We start from the raw sequence: 18,685 nt of genomic DNA on the forward strand, positions 1-18,685 counted from the left end.
GTAATTCGGAGCAACGGCGCTGCGAAACACGGGTCATTTCATGTGGATAAAGTATTAAGGGTCTTCAGGTTCCTCCTATCTTCAACAGCTACAACTCAATTAATGAGGGATCCTGACCGACAGGCTAGCAGGGCTGGAGCGAGGTGGCTGGGAGAGACGGAGGAGACCCCAGACCCCGGGAGCGCAGGGCAGCCGAGCACGGGAAGACGGGGCTGCAGAGCAGAGAGACGAGGGCTGACGAGACGCTGCAATGAAACGCGCCAAACCTCGGCTCCATCTGGAGCGCGGTGACATTAACCAGCTGCTCGGTGGAATCAGGGGCCCGATACGCGCCGCCGAGGGTACGTTATCTTTCCTTCTTTAGATAAGCAGCGTGAAATGGCAGACGCTAACGGGCAGCTCTAGAGGCTACGGCACATGCTCCACGTGAAGCGTGAGTCGGGTCAGGCTGGCTACTCATTTACTGAGCTCAACCAGCTGAAGGAGCTCAAGCTCTCTGCGAGGAGATTTCTTTGCAGTCCCTGAAGCAACTCACCTCAGCGCTTACTCCCCGCTCCCCAAACTCGCCCTGTTTTGGGGCCCACAACAGTCTCGTTCTTGGAGACAGCACGCTCCCTGGATGAGGAAACTTTGGAAGAACCAGGAGATTCAGCTCCAGTCTCTCCGTTCGGCCAAGACTAAATGCGACCTGCAGCTAAATGCATAACCTTGGCTTATCACAGCGGTCAGAAGCGAGGTACGTACTGAGGCTTGAAAGGGGCGTGAGAGGAGAGAGAAACCACAGTTGTAAGCACCTGAATGCCCGTCTTCTAAGAGATCTATGTGTGGCTCCAGAGATGACCTAGAGACGATCAGGAGATCTACACCCCCCCCACATAATGGGCTGAAGTTATTTCTTGCTTAACCATCAAATAACCCAAAACTACCACAGCCGGTGCAGGACGCCAGTCCTAACCAAGCACTGATCCGGCAGTAGGGAGACTAAGGACCTTTTTGTGAACACCACGCTCCGTACCGGCAGCTCAAACACTGCGGTCCTCACGCGGAGAGCCCCACCGCGAGGATGAGAAAGTTATTAAATTGCCGTAACGAGCTCCATTTTCAATCCAGTGCTGACAACAGGAACCCGACTGTGGTTTTCATCTGCTTGGAACCGAAATATATAAAAGCAGCTTGTTTTCACACAGACCAGCTTTTTGATCGTATCCAACCTGGAATAATGTGGATCGGGAGAAGAAGCTGCGTGAACTTCTTTAGCAGCTGACCGGGGCTCGGTCTCCTTACCAGCAGAGAGATGACGGTGCTGGAATAGTACGCCAGGTCTTCTATGATTTCGGTACGGCGGTTGGCTCCGATGCGCAAGGATCGGCTGTGGACCTCTTCCGGCAGCACCGTGAGGATTTCCAGCAGAAAGGGCAGGGAGGTTACATCATTGCTGTACCTGAAACAACGGGGAGAAGGACAGCGCGTGAAGGCAGGCGAGAGCCAAGCGCACGCCAAAAACCGGCAGGCAGGTTCACAGCCCGGCGCGAGGCGGAGGGGCATTTCAGAGACTCGGCAAAAGCGTTACTGCGAACGCACTCCAGCGCGCAGCCGCGGGGGCACGGCGCTGCCGAGAAGAGCCTCTGTCAGTGGCTTAGCTCCAGATTTTTCAAGAGAAAAATGGCAAAAGCGTTCCCAGCCCACCAGCACATCAAGTCCAAGTGCCATCGCCCAGACAAATTGAGGTCCCTCCCGCTACAGAAATACCACGGGGGACGTGTATTGGGTTTGTGTGGCCAGGGTTTGGTAGCGGGGGGTTCCAGGGGCGGCTTCTGTGAGAAGCTGCCAGAAGCTTCCCCCATGTCCGACAGAGCCAACGCCAGCCGTCTCCGAGACAGACCCGCCACTGGCCATGGCTGAGCCCATCGGCGACGGCGGCAGCGCCGCTGGGGAACGGAGTGAAGAACAGGGCAAAAACCAGCAACGGCAACTGCAGCCGGAGAGAGGAGCGAGACCATGTGAGAGGGGCAGCCCTGCAGCCCCCGGCCCGGGGCAGGAGGGGCAGGAGGGCTCCAGGCGCCGGAGCAGAGGGTCCCCGGCAGCCCCTGGGGAAGCCCCCGGGGAGGCCGGCTGTGTCCCTGCCCCCATGGAGCTCCACGGGGGAGCAGATCTGCACCCGCACCCGGGGAGGGCCCCACGCCGGGGCAGGGGGATGCCCGAAGGAGGCCGTGACCCCATGGGCAGCCCGCGCTGGGGCCGGCGGAGGGACCCGTGGGGGACCCAGGCTGGAGCAGCCTGTTCCTGAAGGACGGCACCCGTGGGGGACCCAGGCTGGAGCAGCCTGTTCCTGAAGGACGGCACCCATGGGGGACCCAGGCTGGAGCAGCTCATGAAGAACCGCAGCCCGTGGGAAGGACTCATGCTGGAGAAGTCCATGGAGGACGGTCTCCAGTGGGAGGGACCCCAGGCTGGAGCAGGGCAGAGGGTGAGGAGTCCTCCCCTGAGGAGGAAGGAGCAGCAGAGACAGTGTGTGATGGACTGACCACAACCCCCATTCCCCGTCCCCCTGCACCGCCGGGGGGGAGGAGGGAGAGAAATGGGGAGTGAAGCTGAGCCCGGGAAGAAGGGAGGGGTGCGGGGAAGGGGTTTTAAGATTTGGTGTTATCTCTCATTATCCTACTCTGGTTTGATTGGTGATAAATTAAATTAATTTTCCCGAAGTTGAGTCTGTTTTGCCCGTGACAGTTACTGGTGAGTGATCTCTCCCCGTCCTTATCTCGATCCACGAGCTTTTCATTATATTTTCTCTCCCCTGCCCAGCTGAGGAGGGCAGGGACAGAGCGGCATCGGGGGGCACCTGGCCTCCAGCCGCAGCCGGCCCACCGCAGCCACCTCGGGATGGTGACGATCTGCCCAAACAGGGCAGTCTCAGCGTCACCGTACGACAGCACGTGGCCTCCCGGGGCAGCCAACGCGGGGCAGCGAAAATGCTGTCCCACAGAAATCGGGCATTACTGCACCGGCCGAGCGCGCGCCTCGGGACACCCAACAGCGGCGGCCAGCGGCCCGACCTCGCGGTTCAATCCTGGGAGGGGACGGGGATCAACGCCTAACAAAAACAGGGATGAGGAAAATCGCTGAGTCTCAGAGCGCCGCGTCCACGGAAGCGTGTACAGCCCGTTACACAGAGCCGCAGACAGCCCCACCTCTCCCTGCCACCGTCCAAGAGACTTTTATTCATTTATTAATCAAGAAAGAAAAACTTTCCTACCGTCGGGCCGTTTGCTGCTGCGTGCCTTTTGGACCACACAGGTCAACGTTTACTCGAGGAACAGTTTAGAGTTTAATGACAGAAACAATTACTTACTTTTCAACCAGTGTTTGTACACAGCCTTTCCAAGAAGCCATTTGCAGGGCAAGGTCTGCTATTGCTAAAGCAAGCTGCAAGGAGAAGGGGGGGGGGAAAACAACAAATCAAAACAAAAACCCAACACAGCTAAGTGTGGTGACCGACGCAATCTGCCTGACAGCAGAAACGTACGGATGGGAATGCTGCGTAGAGAACGAAGGGATTGCTGGGAACACGCCAGCACCTCGGGAGAAATCCCCGGTCACCCAGGGCACTGCTGGGCTGATCAACGCTTGTCTCCAGCGCAGCGCACGGGGAAAACCCCAGGAGCAGCTATTCCTCCTCCCACCCTCCCCAAGCAGCAAACAAGGGGATCAAGTGATTGATTTAACCAAATAATGAAGGCAGGCAAACAATTCTGTCCTGGGAGACACGGTCGGGCTGGCTGCAGGCATCGACCGTCTCCGATCTCCACGCTGGAGGAAAAGCAGCTGAGAGCTTTGCCTCAGAAAAAGCCAGAAGTGACAAAAGCCGGAGCTGGCCACCATCGGCGTGACCTGCAGCATCTATTCTTCCCCCCGCAAGCCGGCGATTCCTGTAAGGAACGGCTTAGCAGGGCTGTGACACACGCCTGGCTACCAGTCTGCCCTCAAGGGCAAGTTCGGACCGCGCGGTCCAGGCTTTACAGCCGAGAGCAGCCTCAGAGCTCTCGCGCTCACCGACGTTTACAGAGCGGCTCCTTCCACGCCCTGCTCAGCACCTACCTGGGTTACGATGACCGGTGACAGGTCTTTCAAGTTCTGGATGTGGGACAGCAAAGAGTCCCGTAACGACGCGTGGGAGTCCGTGGGGAGTTCATAGAAGGAAGTCTGTATCTTCATCTTCATGGTCTGCGCCGCGAAGTAGCACGACTCCACATCCTGACGGATCTGCAGCAACTGGTCGGAGATCTCCCAGGCGTGGACCTGGGGGCAAAGCACAGCGGCCTCAGCCGGCGGGCAGGGGAGCGAGGAGCAAGCCCAGCGGCTACCAGCGGGCCTCAGAGAAAGTCCAGATTCCCTCAGACAAAAACACATCCCCTCCATCAGAACACCCCCACGGTTTTGCCCAGGAGAGGCCACGCCGCGGTGCAGCCACAGCTCAGGCCACGGGGGCTGGCTAACGAAGGTGCCGGGGCAGCGACGGCCACCGGAGGAGCCGAGGGAGCGGATCAGCTGCCGGCACGCACCCGACACTCACGGCCGCAGCTACCGCAGTCCCTCCGGGACGGCAGACTCGTGAGTGGATCCGATGCCCGGCCTTGCAGCAACGGGCAACAAAAGAGGCTTTTTCGGGCTGAGGTGGGTAACTGCTGCGCCTCTTGCACAGCAATAAAACCGGAGAGCGCGCAGCGAGGGACAGACGGGAAAAGGAGGATTGGATAAAGGTCTCCCCAGATCAAAATCATGGCATGTCATCGCAAGATGGAAGCCGCCGGGCCCACCTAAGAGCATGCACTGGGACCGGCGGCTCCACGGCCGACTACAGACGCGCTGAAGAGCCTGGAGGAGAGCCCCCAACGAGGGAGACCGTCGTCAGCAAGGCAAGGAAGGGCCACCCGCCTGGGACGAGGCCGAAGGCTCTGCCCTTCGCGCGGGACCAGAAGCTCCGGGGAGAGCGCTGGGCGAGCCAGAGAGCGTGCCACCCTCGCCTCGCCGAGATGGGGAACGGGCAGCGGCGGGGGCCAGCGCTTTGCAGCCCAGGCACCGCTTAGACCTGCTGAAGCACCTACTGCACAGCGTTTGGTGGGAAAACGAAGCCGGTCGGGGCAGGAAAGCGTGGCTGGGCCACCAAGCGTCACCAAACCCAAGCGGCGGGGCCACCACCGGCACCCTTCGGCACGGCTTGGGAAGAAACCCTTGGATCTGAGGACTCCTGTTGAGGAACGAGATCTTCAAAGGACTCAGACAACCAATAAAAGACTCCTCCGTTCCCGAAACATCTGCAACAGGTTTTAGTTTTGGTAAGATCGTTTGTTTTGCTCTTTAAAATTCAAATTTATGCTTTATTTTTTCCAAAACCCTTGAAATCTGAATTTCTGTGCATACTTCAGCGCGAACTAGTCGATTCGCGCAATTCACCCCACACGTGCGACGACCATCAAGCGCCTCAGCTGCTCCCCGAAAGCTGCTACGCCAGGGACGCTCCGAAGGAACCGGCTGAGCACATCCAACGCTCATCAGATGGTGTTTCCCAGCACTATCATCACTATAAAAATCACTCTTTCGGAGCCCAAAAGATAACCGTGAGAGAAAATAAGGCGAACGGGTCACGGGACTGGAGGATGGCGGCTACTTCTCTTTTTTTTTTTTCTTTGGGGGAGGTGAAAGACAGTTCGAACCAGCATTACAGACAGACAAACATCGCACCCCAAAAAGAGGGGTTCCCCAAAAGCCTCGTGTTAGCTGCCAGCGAGGCAGGACCCCACAACCGCTCCACAGGAGGACTTTATATATATATATGTAAAGTCTATCCGGGTCCAACAGCGCAGTGCAAGGAACAATTGAATAAATTAAAATCATCTACAGTACAAAGGATTCTGTCTGTTTGCCTCTAAAAAAAAAACAAACCACTTTACAAGCAGAAATCCAGGTGGTGATACCAGCCACTGCTAGATGCGGACGTTACCGTTCGTCGAGCCGCCGGGACGAACAGAAATCCCCGGGGGAAAAAGCCATCCCCGTGCTCTGCCTGGAGGAAACCTCCGCGCGGAAGAGCGGATCCAGGCTGCCGCCTTCCCTCGTCCTTCAGTCACAAACTTCTCCTCCTAAGCTTACGTTTAGGCATGAAGAGGGGGGAAGAAAGAAAGCTTTTGGGGATGCGCCCATTGCTCACCCCAGTTATCCACAAGGGAAGCAGAGCGGGCGCTTCGGCCAAGTGACAGCACCAGCTGATACCGCGTTACGGGAAAAAAGGGGATTTTTGTTGAAAATGCGAGGCGGGAGGTCCCGGAGGTTGTGCAGGCTACCGGCGTGGCCGTCTCCAGAAATGACGGGAGAGCTCGGTCCGACATCCCCGGTGCCTCAGGGCTGACATAAAACCCAGAGCGGGCTCTCGGATATTTTTATTTTCCAAACTTCCAGTTCCCTCTGCGCAAGGGCACCTCGGCATTACCCTCGCCCCGTCCCCAGCCTAAGCACGGGGAGACAATATAAGACAGACCGGTGCCTTACTGTACCGAGCTTAAACGCTGGGCAGCTTTGCTCCGCACGAAGCTAAGGGGGTGTTAAAACCGAGCCGTTGTCCATACAATGGAGCAGGATGACTGCTCTTCGGTTAGCTGGGCTAAAAAAAGACAAAATTCAGCAGATGCAGAAACCTGGAAGCAGATGTAGGATGAGCATTTCGGAGCTTCAACCACGCTATGAGGCAACGGCTTTGCAGCCCTCGTCTCCGACATGTTCTAAGCCCCAGGACGTCCCTGAATTAACTCCAGTGGATTAAATCGTCACTTTATCGCCTGGATTTTCCCAAACGTCAAAGGATTTTGGCACCTCTGCTCCTCCCCTGCGCAGGAGCACGCATCCCACCGTCCCCATCCGGGGAGCAAAACCAGCCTTCAAATTCTGCTTTTAATACACTCGAGAAGCCTCCTTGCGATTCCTCGCTCCCCGTCAATCTTCTGCCGTTCAGAGGCTGAACAAATTATCTTGAAAGAAAAAATAATCACGTTTCAAAACTTATCTACCCCTTGCAGGAAGGCGGGTGCCCGGAAACAGCGGCGGTCTCCAACACATCACCAGCCGATGCTCGGGCAACCAGACGTCCCGGGTTCGCGGCCCGGCACGCGCCCAGGGGTCTGCAGCGTCACGCGGGGGCACGAGACGAGGCCACCAAGAGTCTGACAGGTTGTCGAAGGCTTCAGGTCAAGGTCAGGATGATCCGGTCGTATTCCCAGGGAAAAACAATCTCTTTTGCATACAGCAAAGTAAAATTCTGATTTCTTTATAGCCAATATTAGCAGAGGGCCCAGCTCCTGAATCTACTCCCTGAAGCTTTGCCAGAAGATATTGCTACAGGCATTTTAGCCCAAAACGTGGTACCCGAGCTGTCAAACCCAACGGCTCCCAGACACCAGACTAACGTATGTCAGGGACCCCCAGACCAGCCCGAGGAGCTCAGCGCTCTGGTGTTCTCCCATCTCTTCTCCCCTTCTCCTTTCAGCTCAACTCTGAAAAATTCAAGCAAACAATTGCATCCAAACGCAAGGGAAAGAGCCCCAAAAGGAGCGCAGCGATTGCCTCACACTCCACCTCAGCGGCGGGCGAATCCATCCCTGCCGCAACCTGCCGCCGCAGCCAGGCGGGAGCGGGAGAGCTTCACTCCTCACAGCTTTCAACGGGACGCGGCACGTTTCCTCCGCCGGACCGTAACCTCCCAGTGAATGCCGGCCCCCGTCACGTCCCAGCCACGCGTGAGGTTGGCTCCTAACCCTCGTCTCCAGCCTCAGGCCGATACTGATGCTGTGAATCGCTTTTACCTTTGAACTTTGCTGCACCAAGAGGTCGGGGGGACGGAGGAGACTGCCCACGGACACACGGCCGGCCGGGCTCGCTTCGACGGCTGCTCGCCAGGCTTTGGAGGCACCGCTCACGACGTCCAAGGAGAAAGTCCTTCCAGAGCTGCCTCCCTTCAGAGAAGCTCCTCTGCTGTTACCAGGCTTTGATCCTTCCTTTCCAGCTGCCTCTGTGACCACGGGCCGTTAAATGAGCTTTCTCCAATAACTCCAGCTGTTACTGGTGTATAACTCGCCTGTAAAAACTTCAGAATGGGTAGCAAGAAAAATTTGGAGGCGTTTCTGACGGAAACGACCCTACGGATTTATTTATACCCGCCAGGTAATTCCCAAGCTAGTAATAAATAAAAAGCCCTTCTTAAGAAACTAAATAACTACAATACAATCACAGCAGAGCCTCTGCAACTCGTATTAAAAACTTTCTCAACTGTACTACTGGGCACAGATTTTTCCACAGCGTTGAGAATTGAGCGATTGCAGACACGGAGGCAGAAAGGGGGACTCACCAGTGAGCGTGTAAGGAGATCCCACCAAAAAGCAGGCAAGAATCAAAGCCAGAGAGCCCCAGCTCTGCTAAACAAGCAATAATCTAACTGTCTGGAAGTCACTGATTCAACAGAGACGGCAAAATTATTCATGGTTTCGTGATCACTAATGACTGACGGTACTAAAAGAAGCTATTTGCGTGCCCAAAATTTACTGCAGCGTAGTCAGAAATTATATAAACCCTTCAAGAGCTGAAATAAGTTGGCTTGCACACTCTCAGACAGCTCCAACAACGACTACCTGGCCTGTCAATAAATATATAAGGAAAAAAACAACCTCTCTGAAGGGGTATTTAGCAAGAATAGATGCGTACGGCAGCGGAGCAGGTAAGGAAGATCTTAAAGAAATGTCGGGTTGGGAGATAAATACGTTCTTGCTCTTTGCCTGCAGCTATCAAATACCCAATCTCACTGCAAAGAACACCACAGCTCGCCAGCGACCAGGGAGCAACCGAGCGCTTCAGGAGATTTAACGTTATTTGCGGATTTTTTTCTGGGCACATGACGACAAAAGTTATTTCCAAGACGTCAGAAGAGAGTGAGTTTAGATTCTAGCGTTGACCACCAGATCGCTAAAAAAGCGAGTTAAGAGCATCCTCCAGATGACGAGCGCTTGTGGGAAGGAAGCCAACGTACCATCACCATCCGACTGTGCAAGGAAGATCTTCGCAAACACCCCACCTCTTGTGGGCTTTTTGGTTTCTTTTTTTTTTTTTTTAAATAAAAACTGCCTTCCTACTGAGAACATAAGAACACACAGGGGCAGACAAGGCTCTTCTGCAAGCGTATCATTCAGCGCATCTTGGAAGCTTTGACTATAAAGGCTCGTTCCTCATTTTCACCTACAAGCAGACTTGGCTCCAACCCGCTTTCCAGAGAGATCCCGCCAAGATGAACTAATCCAGCCCGGGTGACAACGTCCCCCTCCCTAACCACGTGGAGGGTGACACCCCCCAGGCCCTTATCAACTATCGGTTCAAACTAAAGCAATCTTCACTTTCCAACCCCAATTATTTTTCATTTTTGTTGCTTAATGTCTCCCACATCCTACTGCGCAGACCCTTCTAGAGCAAAGGCATTTGCCTGGAGGCTGTTGTGCTTGGGAGCTAACACCAATCGTATTCCAAATAGCTCGGATATGGTGTGGCCACTACTTTATGAAAGGATTTTCACATAAAACTGAGGCTGGTTTACAGTCAGAAGCCAAAGCGCTCTTGCAGAGACGTACCGATGCTCCCAGGGAGGAAGGCGCCGAGCGCCATGGCAATGTCATGAACAAATCACGAGCTGCCATTCCCATCTGTACCTAAGAGCCCGCGGGCTTCAAGTTTGGCTTCCTGCAGTCCCCCAGGATCTATCTGCACGCTGTCTTGCTCACATGAACAAGATCTTCTTTTACTGTCAATTTATCCTCATCATTTACTTTTGATGTAAAAATTGAGCAATAAAAGGAGGATAAACCAGGAAGAGCAGCTCAAGCCCTTGTTGTTGAGCTCTGAAGATCACCACCCAAAGGGCTTTGCCTTGGTGCACCCGGCTTCTAGAGGCAGATAAAAACTGAAACCCCAACCCAAAGCCCAGAACATTTGCAGCTTGACATTTAATACTGGGATGAAATATGAGTTGGGTTTTTACACGGCCGTAACAACAAGAGACAAAGATGTAAACAAGGCGAGCCTAGGGACCTTCTTCACACAAAAAACCCTCCCCACAAAAAAAAAAAGCAGTATTTCTTTCAATTTTAACAAACGAGAAGGCATTCGTTTAGAGACGACTTGTAGCATTATATTACCCCAGAATATTATAATTGAAAACATTTGCAAAAAAAAAAAATCAATGTATTTTTCAGCATTTTACTGTGCACTTCCTGCAGTTCCATCACTTTTCTGCAAGGAAAGAGGACCAATGCCTAGCGAGTTTCACTGTGCCGGTGGCATCCAGACCATCGGCTGGGGGACTGGAGCCTGCTACGGAAGCATTACGAGTCATGAACAAAGCGCCAGAGTAGCAAGTTCTAAATAAATAAAAACCTTCTTCCAAGGGAGGAGAAAGAAAGATGCAACTGAGCAGAATGAGTACCCCACTCCCAAACCATCTACACCTACATCAAGGCTTCCAGCCCCATCCTCACAGAGCGCACCCACAAAAGCAGCCACGTGCCCACACGTTAAGTCTGCTCTTCAGCACTCACGATGATGTCATCCAAGCTCTTGCACAAATGCAGCCTTGACGCAAGAACCTTGACGCAAAGACCCTCAGCCCTGGAGCTGGTTGGAAACAGAGCTGGCGAGATGCGTCGTTCCTGGAGAGAAGAGCTGGGCAGTTTGCAGCCAGAAGGAAATTCAGAGAGGACCTCAGATGGGAGGTTGGAAACCATGACAAAGCTAAGTAACGTTGCTGCTTCTGCACTGAAGATACACTGCCCAAGAGGTAGAAGAATTTTATATAGGAGGAGACATCTACCAGCCTTGGTGCAGGACCACCTCCCCAGCTCCAGTCGTGGGCCTGGTCCCCAAACCACAGTGTTTCCACCCCAGAAATCTCCAGGAGAAAAGGGACCGTCGCCTTCCCTGCGGATACCTCAGCTGTTCTCCAGCCCACACAGGACCCCTTGCTGGCACCGCATCACCTTCTGGCCCCAGTACTATGAAGTGACCATCCTTAAGGGAACAAGCTTATGCCAGCTAATGTTAGAGCTCCTGAGGGACATGGCCGATTCCCACCACCTACTCCTCCAGGCCCACCAACTGCCAGAAGCTACTTCAGTTCAGCTGACGAGACCCTGGAGACAGTGGAGATGAAGAGAGCAGTGAAAATGGATACCACGTATTTCAAAGGATGAGGGCTGGACAAAGACAAAGAATTGCCTGGACATCTCGAGAGCTGCTGTTGTTTGACAGAGCGTGGCAGGAAGCATTCCTGAAAGTCTGAGCCTGGCTTTGATCAGACCGAGTCTGAAGACAGACGAGTGTCCCACAGAAACTGCCTTCTTTGCCTCAGTCTTTAATAGCCAGTCCAGGTATCCACAGGGTATTCAGCCCCCTGAGCTGGAAGATGGGGATGGAGAGCACAATGTACTCCTCATAATCCAGGAGGAAGCAGTCAAGGACCTGTTAAGCCACCTGGACACCCACAAGTCTATGGGGCCTGATGGGATCCACCCGAGAGTACTGAGAGAGCTGGCGAAGGAGCTTGCCAAGCCACTCTCCATCATTTATCAGCAGTCCTCGTTAACAGCGGAGGTCCCAGACGACTGGAGGCTTGCCAATGTGACGCCCGTCTACAAGAAAGGCCGGAAGGAGGATCCTGGGAACTACAGGCCTGTCAGCCTGACCTCCGTACCGGGGAAGATCATGGAGCGGTTCATCTTAAGAGTGCTCACAGGGCATGTGCAGGACAACCAAGGGATCAGGCCCAGCCAGCATGGGTTCATGAAAGGCAGGTCCTGCTTGACCAACCTGATCTCCTTCTATGACCAGGTGACCCGCCCAGTGGATGAGGGAAAGACTGTGGACGTTGTCTACCTGGGCTTTAGTAAAGCCTTTGGCAGCGTCTCCCACGGCATTCTCCTGGAGAAACTGGTGGCTCGTGGCTTGGACAGGTTTACTCTTTGCTGGGTGAGGAACTGGCTGGATGGCCGAGCCCAGAGAGTTGTGGTGAACGGCGTTAAATCCGGCTGGCGGCTGGTCACCAGCGGTGTTCCCCAGGGCTCGGTTCTGGGGCTGGTCTTGTTCAATATCTTTATTGATGACCTGGATGAGGGGATCGAGTGCTCCCTCAGTAAGTTTGCAGATGACACCAAGCTGGGTGGGAGTGTTGATCTGCTGGAGGGCAGGAGGGCTCTGCAGAGGGATCTGGACAGGCTGGATCGATGGGCAGAGGCTAACTGTATGAGGTTTAATAAGGCCAAGTGCAGGGTCCTGCACTTGGGTCACAACAACCCCATGCAACGCTACAGGCTTGGGGAGGAGCGGCTGGAGAGCTGCCTGGCAGAAAGGGACCTGGGGGTGCTGGCTGACAGCCGGCTGAACATGAGCCGGCAGTGTGCCCAGGTGGCCAAGAAGGCCAACAGCGTCCTGGCCTGTATCAGCAATGGTGTGGCCAGCAGGAGCAGGGCAGGGATCGTGCCCCTGGACTCGGCACTGGTGAGGCTGCACCTCGAATCCTGTGTTCAGTGTTGGGCCCCTCACTACAAGAAAGACGTTGAGGTGCTGGAGCGTGTCCAGAGAAGGGCAACGGAGCTGGGGAGGGGTCTGGAGCACAAGTCTGGTGGGGAGCGGCTGAGGGAACTGGGGGTGTTCAGTCTGGAGAAGAGGAGGCTGAGGGGAGACCTTATCGCTCTCTACAACTACCTGAAAGGGGGTTGTGGCGACGAGGGTGTTGGTCTCTTCTCCCAAGTAACCAGCGACAGGACGAGAGGAAATGGCCTCAAGTTGCACCAGGGGAGGTTTAGATTGGAGATTAGGAAAGATTTCTTCACCGAGAGAGTGGTCAAGCACTGGAACAGGCTGCCCAGGGAGGTGTTGAAGTCACCATCACTGGAGGTGTTCAAAAAACGTGTGGATGTGGCACTTGGGGACATGGTTTAGTGGGCATGGGGGTGTTGGGTTAACGGTTGGACTTGATGATCTTGAAGGTCCTTTCCAACCTTAGTGATTCTGTGAAACACTCGCTGCGTCCCTTCAGTGCAAAATACGAGGCATCTAAAGACTCAAGATGTGAATTTAAGAAAAAATCATGGAGTTTGGCTACACACACCTAACCAAAGGACGTGCAAAGGGCTCTATGCAGACGTGCAAAGCTGTGGAGGCCCTAGCTGCTCCCAAAGATCCAAAACCAGTTTAGAACTAGAAGGGCACCAGAAATAAGCAAGTTCCACCTGAATTTAATCTCCTAGTACAGAGCAGGAAACCATGAGTAAGAGAGAGGGATTCAGAGCTGTACCACATTGGATGCCAATGTTGGAAAGAGCTTATAACAGCTCAACTTCACTCATTCCAGCCAGAAACCTTCAATGACAAGTAAGTGTTCCCGGAGAAGCCAACTTGAGAAAAAGGAGCATTCAGTCCATTCAAACCCAGCTAGCAGAAGAGTTACCCGCAGATCAAGTCTTCCAGCTATATGGAAGCTGAAGCAGCAGCCAGAGGAGCTCCTAACACAGCCCTGAATTTTATGAGTCCTTTTTAGACAAAGACTGGCTTAAGCCATAAAGCTGCGAAAACAGGGGAGGCTTCACGCTTGAAAGGCGGACACCAAGTGTTTCTCTTACACCCTGGCCTTCCGACAAAGAGCCGTCTGTTCCCATTCTTCAGTCAAATGGTACCTCCAAAGTATGATATGCCCAAGGTCATAATTCCCAAACCAAGACAGTTGGCAAACCCTCTCAGCTATTGAGCAGCCGCTCCCCAGGGTCTCGTACAGGCTTTTTGAAGGACGGTTCTAACGGTCAAGACTGCACTGAGCTCAAGCAAGCTTTAGGCAAGGAGAGTGCCTTCCAAGTCAAGTCTTCTGCTTGCGAAGATTCTGAAGATGATTTAAGAGGTCCAGGAAAGGTAGGCATCTTCCAGTGGCCAGCCTGCCAGCCAGACTTGTGTTTGCTATTCAGAAAACGGATGGCAGCTTGTGTGCTGGAGACGCGGTTTCACCACGAGGCCAGGATCGGGGACGGAGTCCAGGAAAGGTCCCTGAACTTTCTCTCCTTTTCCACACATCAATTCCAACTTGCATTTTTTCCCCTCAAATTATAATCTCGCACTCCTACCTTGAAAGGATTCAACTGCTACCACAGCCAGTCCTTACCACAGGTGATTTACACCGTAGCAAAGGCGGCTTTGTTAAGACAGCAGAAAAACCTAAGAATAAGGTTAGAAGCAGCAGACCTGGAGGTCTCCAGCCAAACCCCCTGCTCAATGCAGAAGCAACTTAAGTCAAGCTCATTCAGGGCAATTGTGAATGTCGCCAACGATGGAGAGTGCCTCAACCCTGGTCTTTGTTCCAGGGTTTATCCATCCTAATGCAGCCCAGGGGCAACTTGGTCTCCTAAACCCAAAACCACAATGTTGCTCTCCAGCCGGTTGTCCCAGGCTGACCTGCTGCATGGGGTTATTGCATCCTGGGGAAAGGACTTTGAATTGGCCTTTGCTGAACCGCCCGAGGTCCCCGTGAGCCCGTTCCTCCACCCACCGAGGTCCCTTGGAAAAGCAGCCCTGCCCCCAGCGTATCAACCGCTCCTCCAACTTGGTATCATCCATGAACCTGCCAAGGGTGCATCTGTCCTGTCATTCAGGTGATTAGTGAAGACATTCAGCAGCATTCACACATTCCTCGACCCCTGAGGAATGCCAGTCATACCTGGCCACCAGCTGGACTTCAGGTCGATGACCACTACTGCTTAAGCCCAGTGATCCTGAGAGTTTCTCCCAAGAATGAGGGTCCATCTGTCTCCAGTTTGTTACAGAAGCGCTGTAGGACACCGCATTGAAAGCCTCGTTAAACATCAAGGAACAGGACATCCACTGCTCTCTCCATCCACACGCTGGCCATCTTATCATAGGAGGCTACTCAGCTGGTCAGGAAACTTGACTTCTTCACTGATAGTCCAGAAGACCCATCGTTCTCTCCTCTGCAGCCTTTTCTACCCGCTGCTTTTGGCCAGATATAGGCAAATTTCTTGACGCGTAGTGTTTAACGCTTCAAAAACGCAGGACTAGCATCAGTAGACGACTTGGGCTGAACACAACCCTGCAGTCTGGAGCATCTCAGTGACTGGGGAATGAGATGCCCCTTCTACAGAGGGTCACTAAGGTCTCCTCTCCACGTGCTGGCACACAGATCCTCTTCCGAAGCTCTGTCAAGATGCCATCACCTCTCAAAAACCCCCTGAGGGCTCAGCAGGCAATGTTGGTTATCTCCAGCTCTGGCGAGGGCGGCTAAATGAACAGCTTGCCTCCAGAACAACACTTTCAAACCTGTGCTTCCTCCGGATGTGCCAAAACAGACCTCCAGACATCCCACTGCAGCAGCCCCTCAGGCCCAGTACAACCAGCCAAGCGCCCCAATAGACAAAAAAGCCCATCAGATCAAGGCCAGTAGCCCCATCCTTGGGTACTTGGTTACTGGGGTAACCAGCGACAAGCATTCTTGTGAATCTGGGGATTTCTCATTTGTACTGGCTTTACTGGTAAGCGGAATGACAAATTTTGGGTCAGACTGAATCCTTGTTGACCAGGATGGTTTGAGCGACAGCCCCACCGTCATTGCCATGGGACCAGATCTAAGCTCAAAGCCTGCTCTGAGCAGTGGGGTGGACTGGACACCCTCAAAGGTGCCTTCTCCCATGATCCTGTGACGTTATTTCAAGCAGGGAAGGGGGAAAGTGAGTCTGGCATTTAGAAGAGCGATGAGCCTGGTGCTCTTCAGCCAAGTGGCGGGCAAGCAGCTCAAACATCTCCTGCACGGTGCCCGTGCCACTCAGCAGCAGGAGGGAGCGCGGAGAGAGGCAAAGCGGTGCGGGGCTGCCAGGGCCACGCATGGATTTTGGCAGGCAGCTCTTTGGTTTGGGATGAAGGGTCCCCGTCCGTTGGCCGACCCCAATCCGCGCCAGCCTCAAAGCAACAAGCAGCACTGAGCCACAAGCGCATACAAAGGATGAGCGACGTGACAACACCAAACAAATTTAGGCTGCCCGAGACACTAAAACGGATCTGTAACATCTGCTTTTACATCTTCGAGGAACTCGGAAGGGGATGGTAAGCGCTGGCCGTGCTGGATGCTGCAGCTGACCGGCACCCAAAGGCTCCCTCGGCCACTTGGCTGCAGGCGACGCAGGGATTTCACACTGACTTCTCTTGTCATCGTCCTAAAATGAAAAAGCTTTAAGCAGTGTTTGTAAAGAAGAGGGAAGCCAGCGAGCGCCTGCCTTTGCTCGCCTCCCGGGTCCTCCTCGCAGAGACGATCTGTTTCTCATGCGTTTCGCGGGCCCCTCTCCACACACGCACCGATCGCGGTATGCAAGGGCAGCAAGTTTTTATTTCCCTTAAAATGGTTTGGGAAAGGGTTCCAGTGTGATTTCCAGCATGCTTCAGTTGGTAAAAGTTGTTTGGCTGTTTATTTTAATTTATTTAGGGGGTTATACTTCTACCCAGTATTATCAATAAATTAATTTTATGGGCAGATCAAAGGAAATCCATATCAGAACAAGTCACTTCCATGAACCCTGTCTGGCTAAGAGCCACAGATAATTTCCGTCTCCTAGAAAGCACTTTACGAATCTACATTAAATCACAAACCAACCTACACTTAACCCACACCAAAGAAACAAGACACCAGCCCGCAGCTGCTTATCTGCACCGCACATTTTACGAACGCTCCGCTCCAAAGAGAAGCTAATGAAGAAACGCTGAAGAAATTGGGATCAGAAGGCTGCACACATCTGAAACAAGTTGAATCCCTACATTTGGTACAGCTCTTCTGCATTAAAGAACCTCCAACTAGTCTGGAATTGCCTTTATGCAACTCCAAACACACCGTGTAGGTTCCCTGGTTGAATGATCCTCGAATTTGACAGTTTAGGTAAACTTTTACTGACAGCCGACTTGTTCGGCACTGCACAGAACACAGGCAAGCTCACAACTGCTCTTCAGGATACTCCGTTCCGGCATGCCTCGTTCCTCTGAAATAATTAGCGGTTAAAAGGCGAGAAACGATGCTGCAGGGGGAGCAGGTGGACACATCGGACGCACCCAAGCCAGTCACTACCAGCAAGCTGGCCAACACCTCTCAGCGCCACGGAGTGACGAATATTTAAGAAATATTCAGTGACGGTGTCATTTGCACAGAGATGGTTTGTGAACAGAAGAGAGTCCAAAGAAAGGACCTTCAGGTTCTTAAATCCAAGCGACTTGATCCACCTTGAAGTACAAGGAGGCCTTATTTACAGGACAGTAACGACACGCAAGCCCTCGGTCAGCGCAGCCAAGTAGATCAAGTCTTTGGCTCGTCACTGCTGACGCTCAGCAAACAGCTGAAGTGGAGAATCAGTTATTTTCCCTATTGACCCAGCCAGAGAAGTCAGGCACCAAAACCCAGCACACTCCCTGCTTTTACATTGTTATGTCAACTACTGGGCACAAAATCCTCGCTTGAAGCTCATGGCCGAGGTCGTACCTTCAATAAAGCTGATGCCTTGCACACCGCATCTCAGGAAGACGTCGTTAAAGAGAGAGGAGGAGGGGTGAAGGGTGCAGAAGGACAGCCAGGGAGTTTTTATTTTCAATCTTCCCCTAAAAGCTACAGCCCAGCGTGCACATCCCATGAGCTGGCTTCTGCCTGCTACGAGCAGGACGCTCGCCCGCTGCCGCCTCAGCTCCCTCGTCTGCAAGGGCGGGAGGACACGGAGCTCTAAGGATGGAGGGTGGCAGAACAACCTCTAGATTATACACTTATAAACTCTCTCTCCCTATAGGTGTATAAAATAGAGGTATAATAAGAGTACTTGCATCCTCAACGGTGCCTGCTGCGACGGCTAATGAGTTGTATTAGGAGGAAAGGCCTTAATTTCAGGGCTGGCCTTCCAACCTGAAAGCTGGCCGGCTCCTGCTACGGCTAAGGCTGCAATTTACGCTTGCCTTCATGAGTACAGAGGAATGCAGCTACTTAAATACCTAAGTTTAGTCTCTCCGCACAAAAAAAGAAGCACAAAGACCTTTACTTTACAACGTATCTTCCAGGCACTTGCTCCAGCGAACATCCTGCGACCACCGATCAGCAAACTTCTCACTTCTGTGTCCCAAATCCTCTTACTGTACTCCACAACGCGTCCTGCTTTGAAACTCTGCTTTGCCACAGGCAGCACTAATCCTGCAGCACTGCGCCCCGCCGAGCATGCAACGCCAGCGGTGGGCACGGAGCTAGCACTGCTTGTTAAGCACAATTCCCCCACCCCGTCTCCTAAAGAAGCAGCCGAAGCTTCTTTTATCCCCTTTATGAAAAAAATTACGTTAAATGAGCCCTCAACCCTCAGCTACCTGCAGCTTTCCACCCTCCATTACACACAATATTTTTATCACGAGCTTTCGTTTAGCACAGGGATCAGACAACCTCATACCTGCGGGGAGAAGTTGCTAAGAAGCAGCGTAATACCATCCCCATACCCATCAGTAAAGCTACCAGGCAGTTTTACCACGGCCAGGGCGTGCTGGGACCCCAGGGCGGCTGCGGGCTCCCACTTACCACGGGGTTAAGATCACACACGCC

The 18,685-nt window shown here is 53.4% G+C and overlaps 1 protein-coding gene across 7 annotated transcripts in view; it reads right to left on the reverse strand.

Annotated features, from left to right (window-relative positions):
• TNPO3 (transportin 3) overlaps window positions 1-18,685 on the reverse strand; it is a gene marked incomplete at both ends in the record, with an annotated part of 42,336 nt that overhangs the window by 21,030 nt on the left and 2,621 nt on the right. For 6 of the 7 annotated variants that reach the window (XM_082015454.1, XM_082015455.1, XM_082015452.1 and 3 more), the window contains 3 exons: window positions 1,285-1,441; window positions 3,350-3,423; window positions 4,096-4,296. In XM_082015454.1, coding sequence (XP_081871580.1) covers window positions 1,285-1,441; window positions 3,350-3,423; window positions 4,096-4,296 — 432 coding nt within the window. Of the gene's footprint in view, window positions 1-1,284; window positions 1,517-3,349; window positions 3,424-4,095; window positions 4,297-18,685 lie in introns of all 7 variants that reach the window. The other variant, XM_082015450.1, reaches the window with a different exon arrangement.

The sequence above is a fragment of the Phaethon aethereus genome, assembly GCF_964289735.1.
Source record: "Phaethon aethereus genome assembly, chromosome: 1".
Classification (NCBI taxonomy): domain Eukaryota; kingdom Metazoa; phylum Chordata; class Aves; order Phaethontiformes; family Phaethontidae; genus Phaethon; species Phaethon aethereus.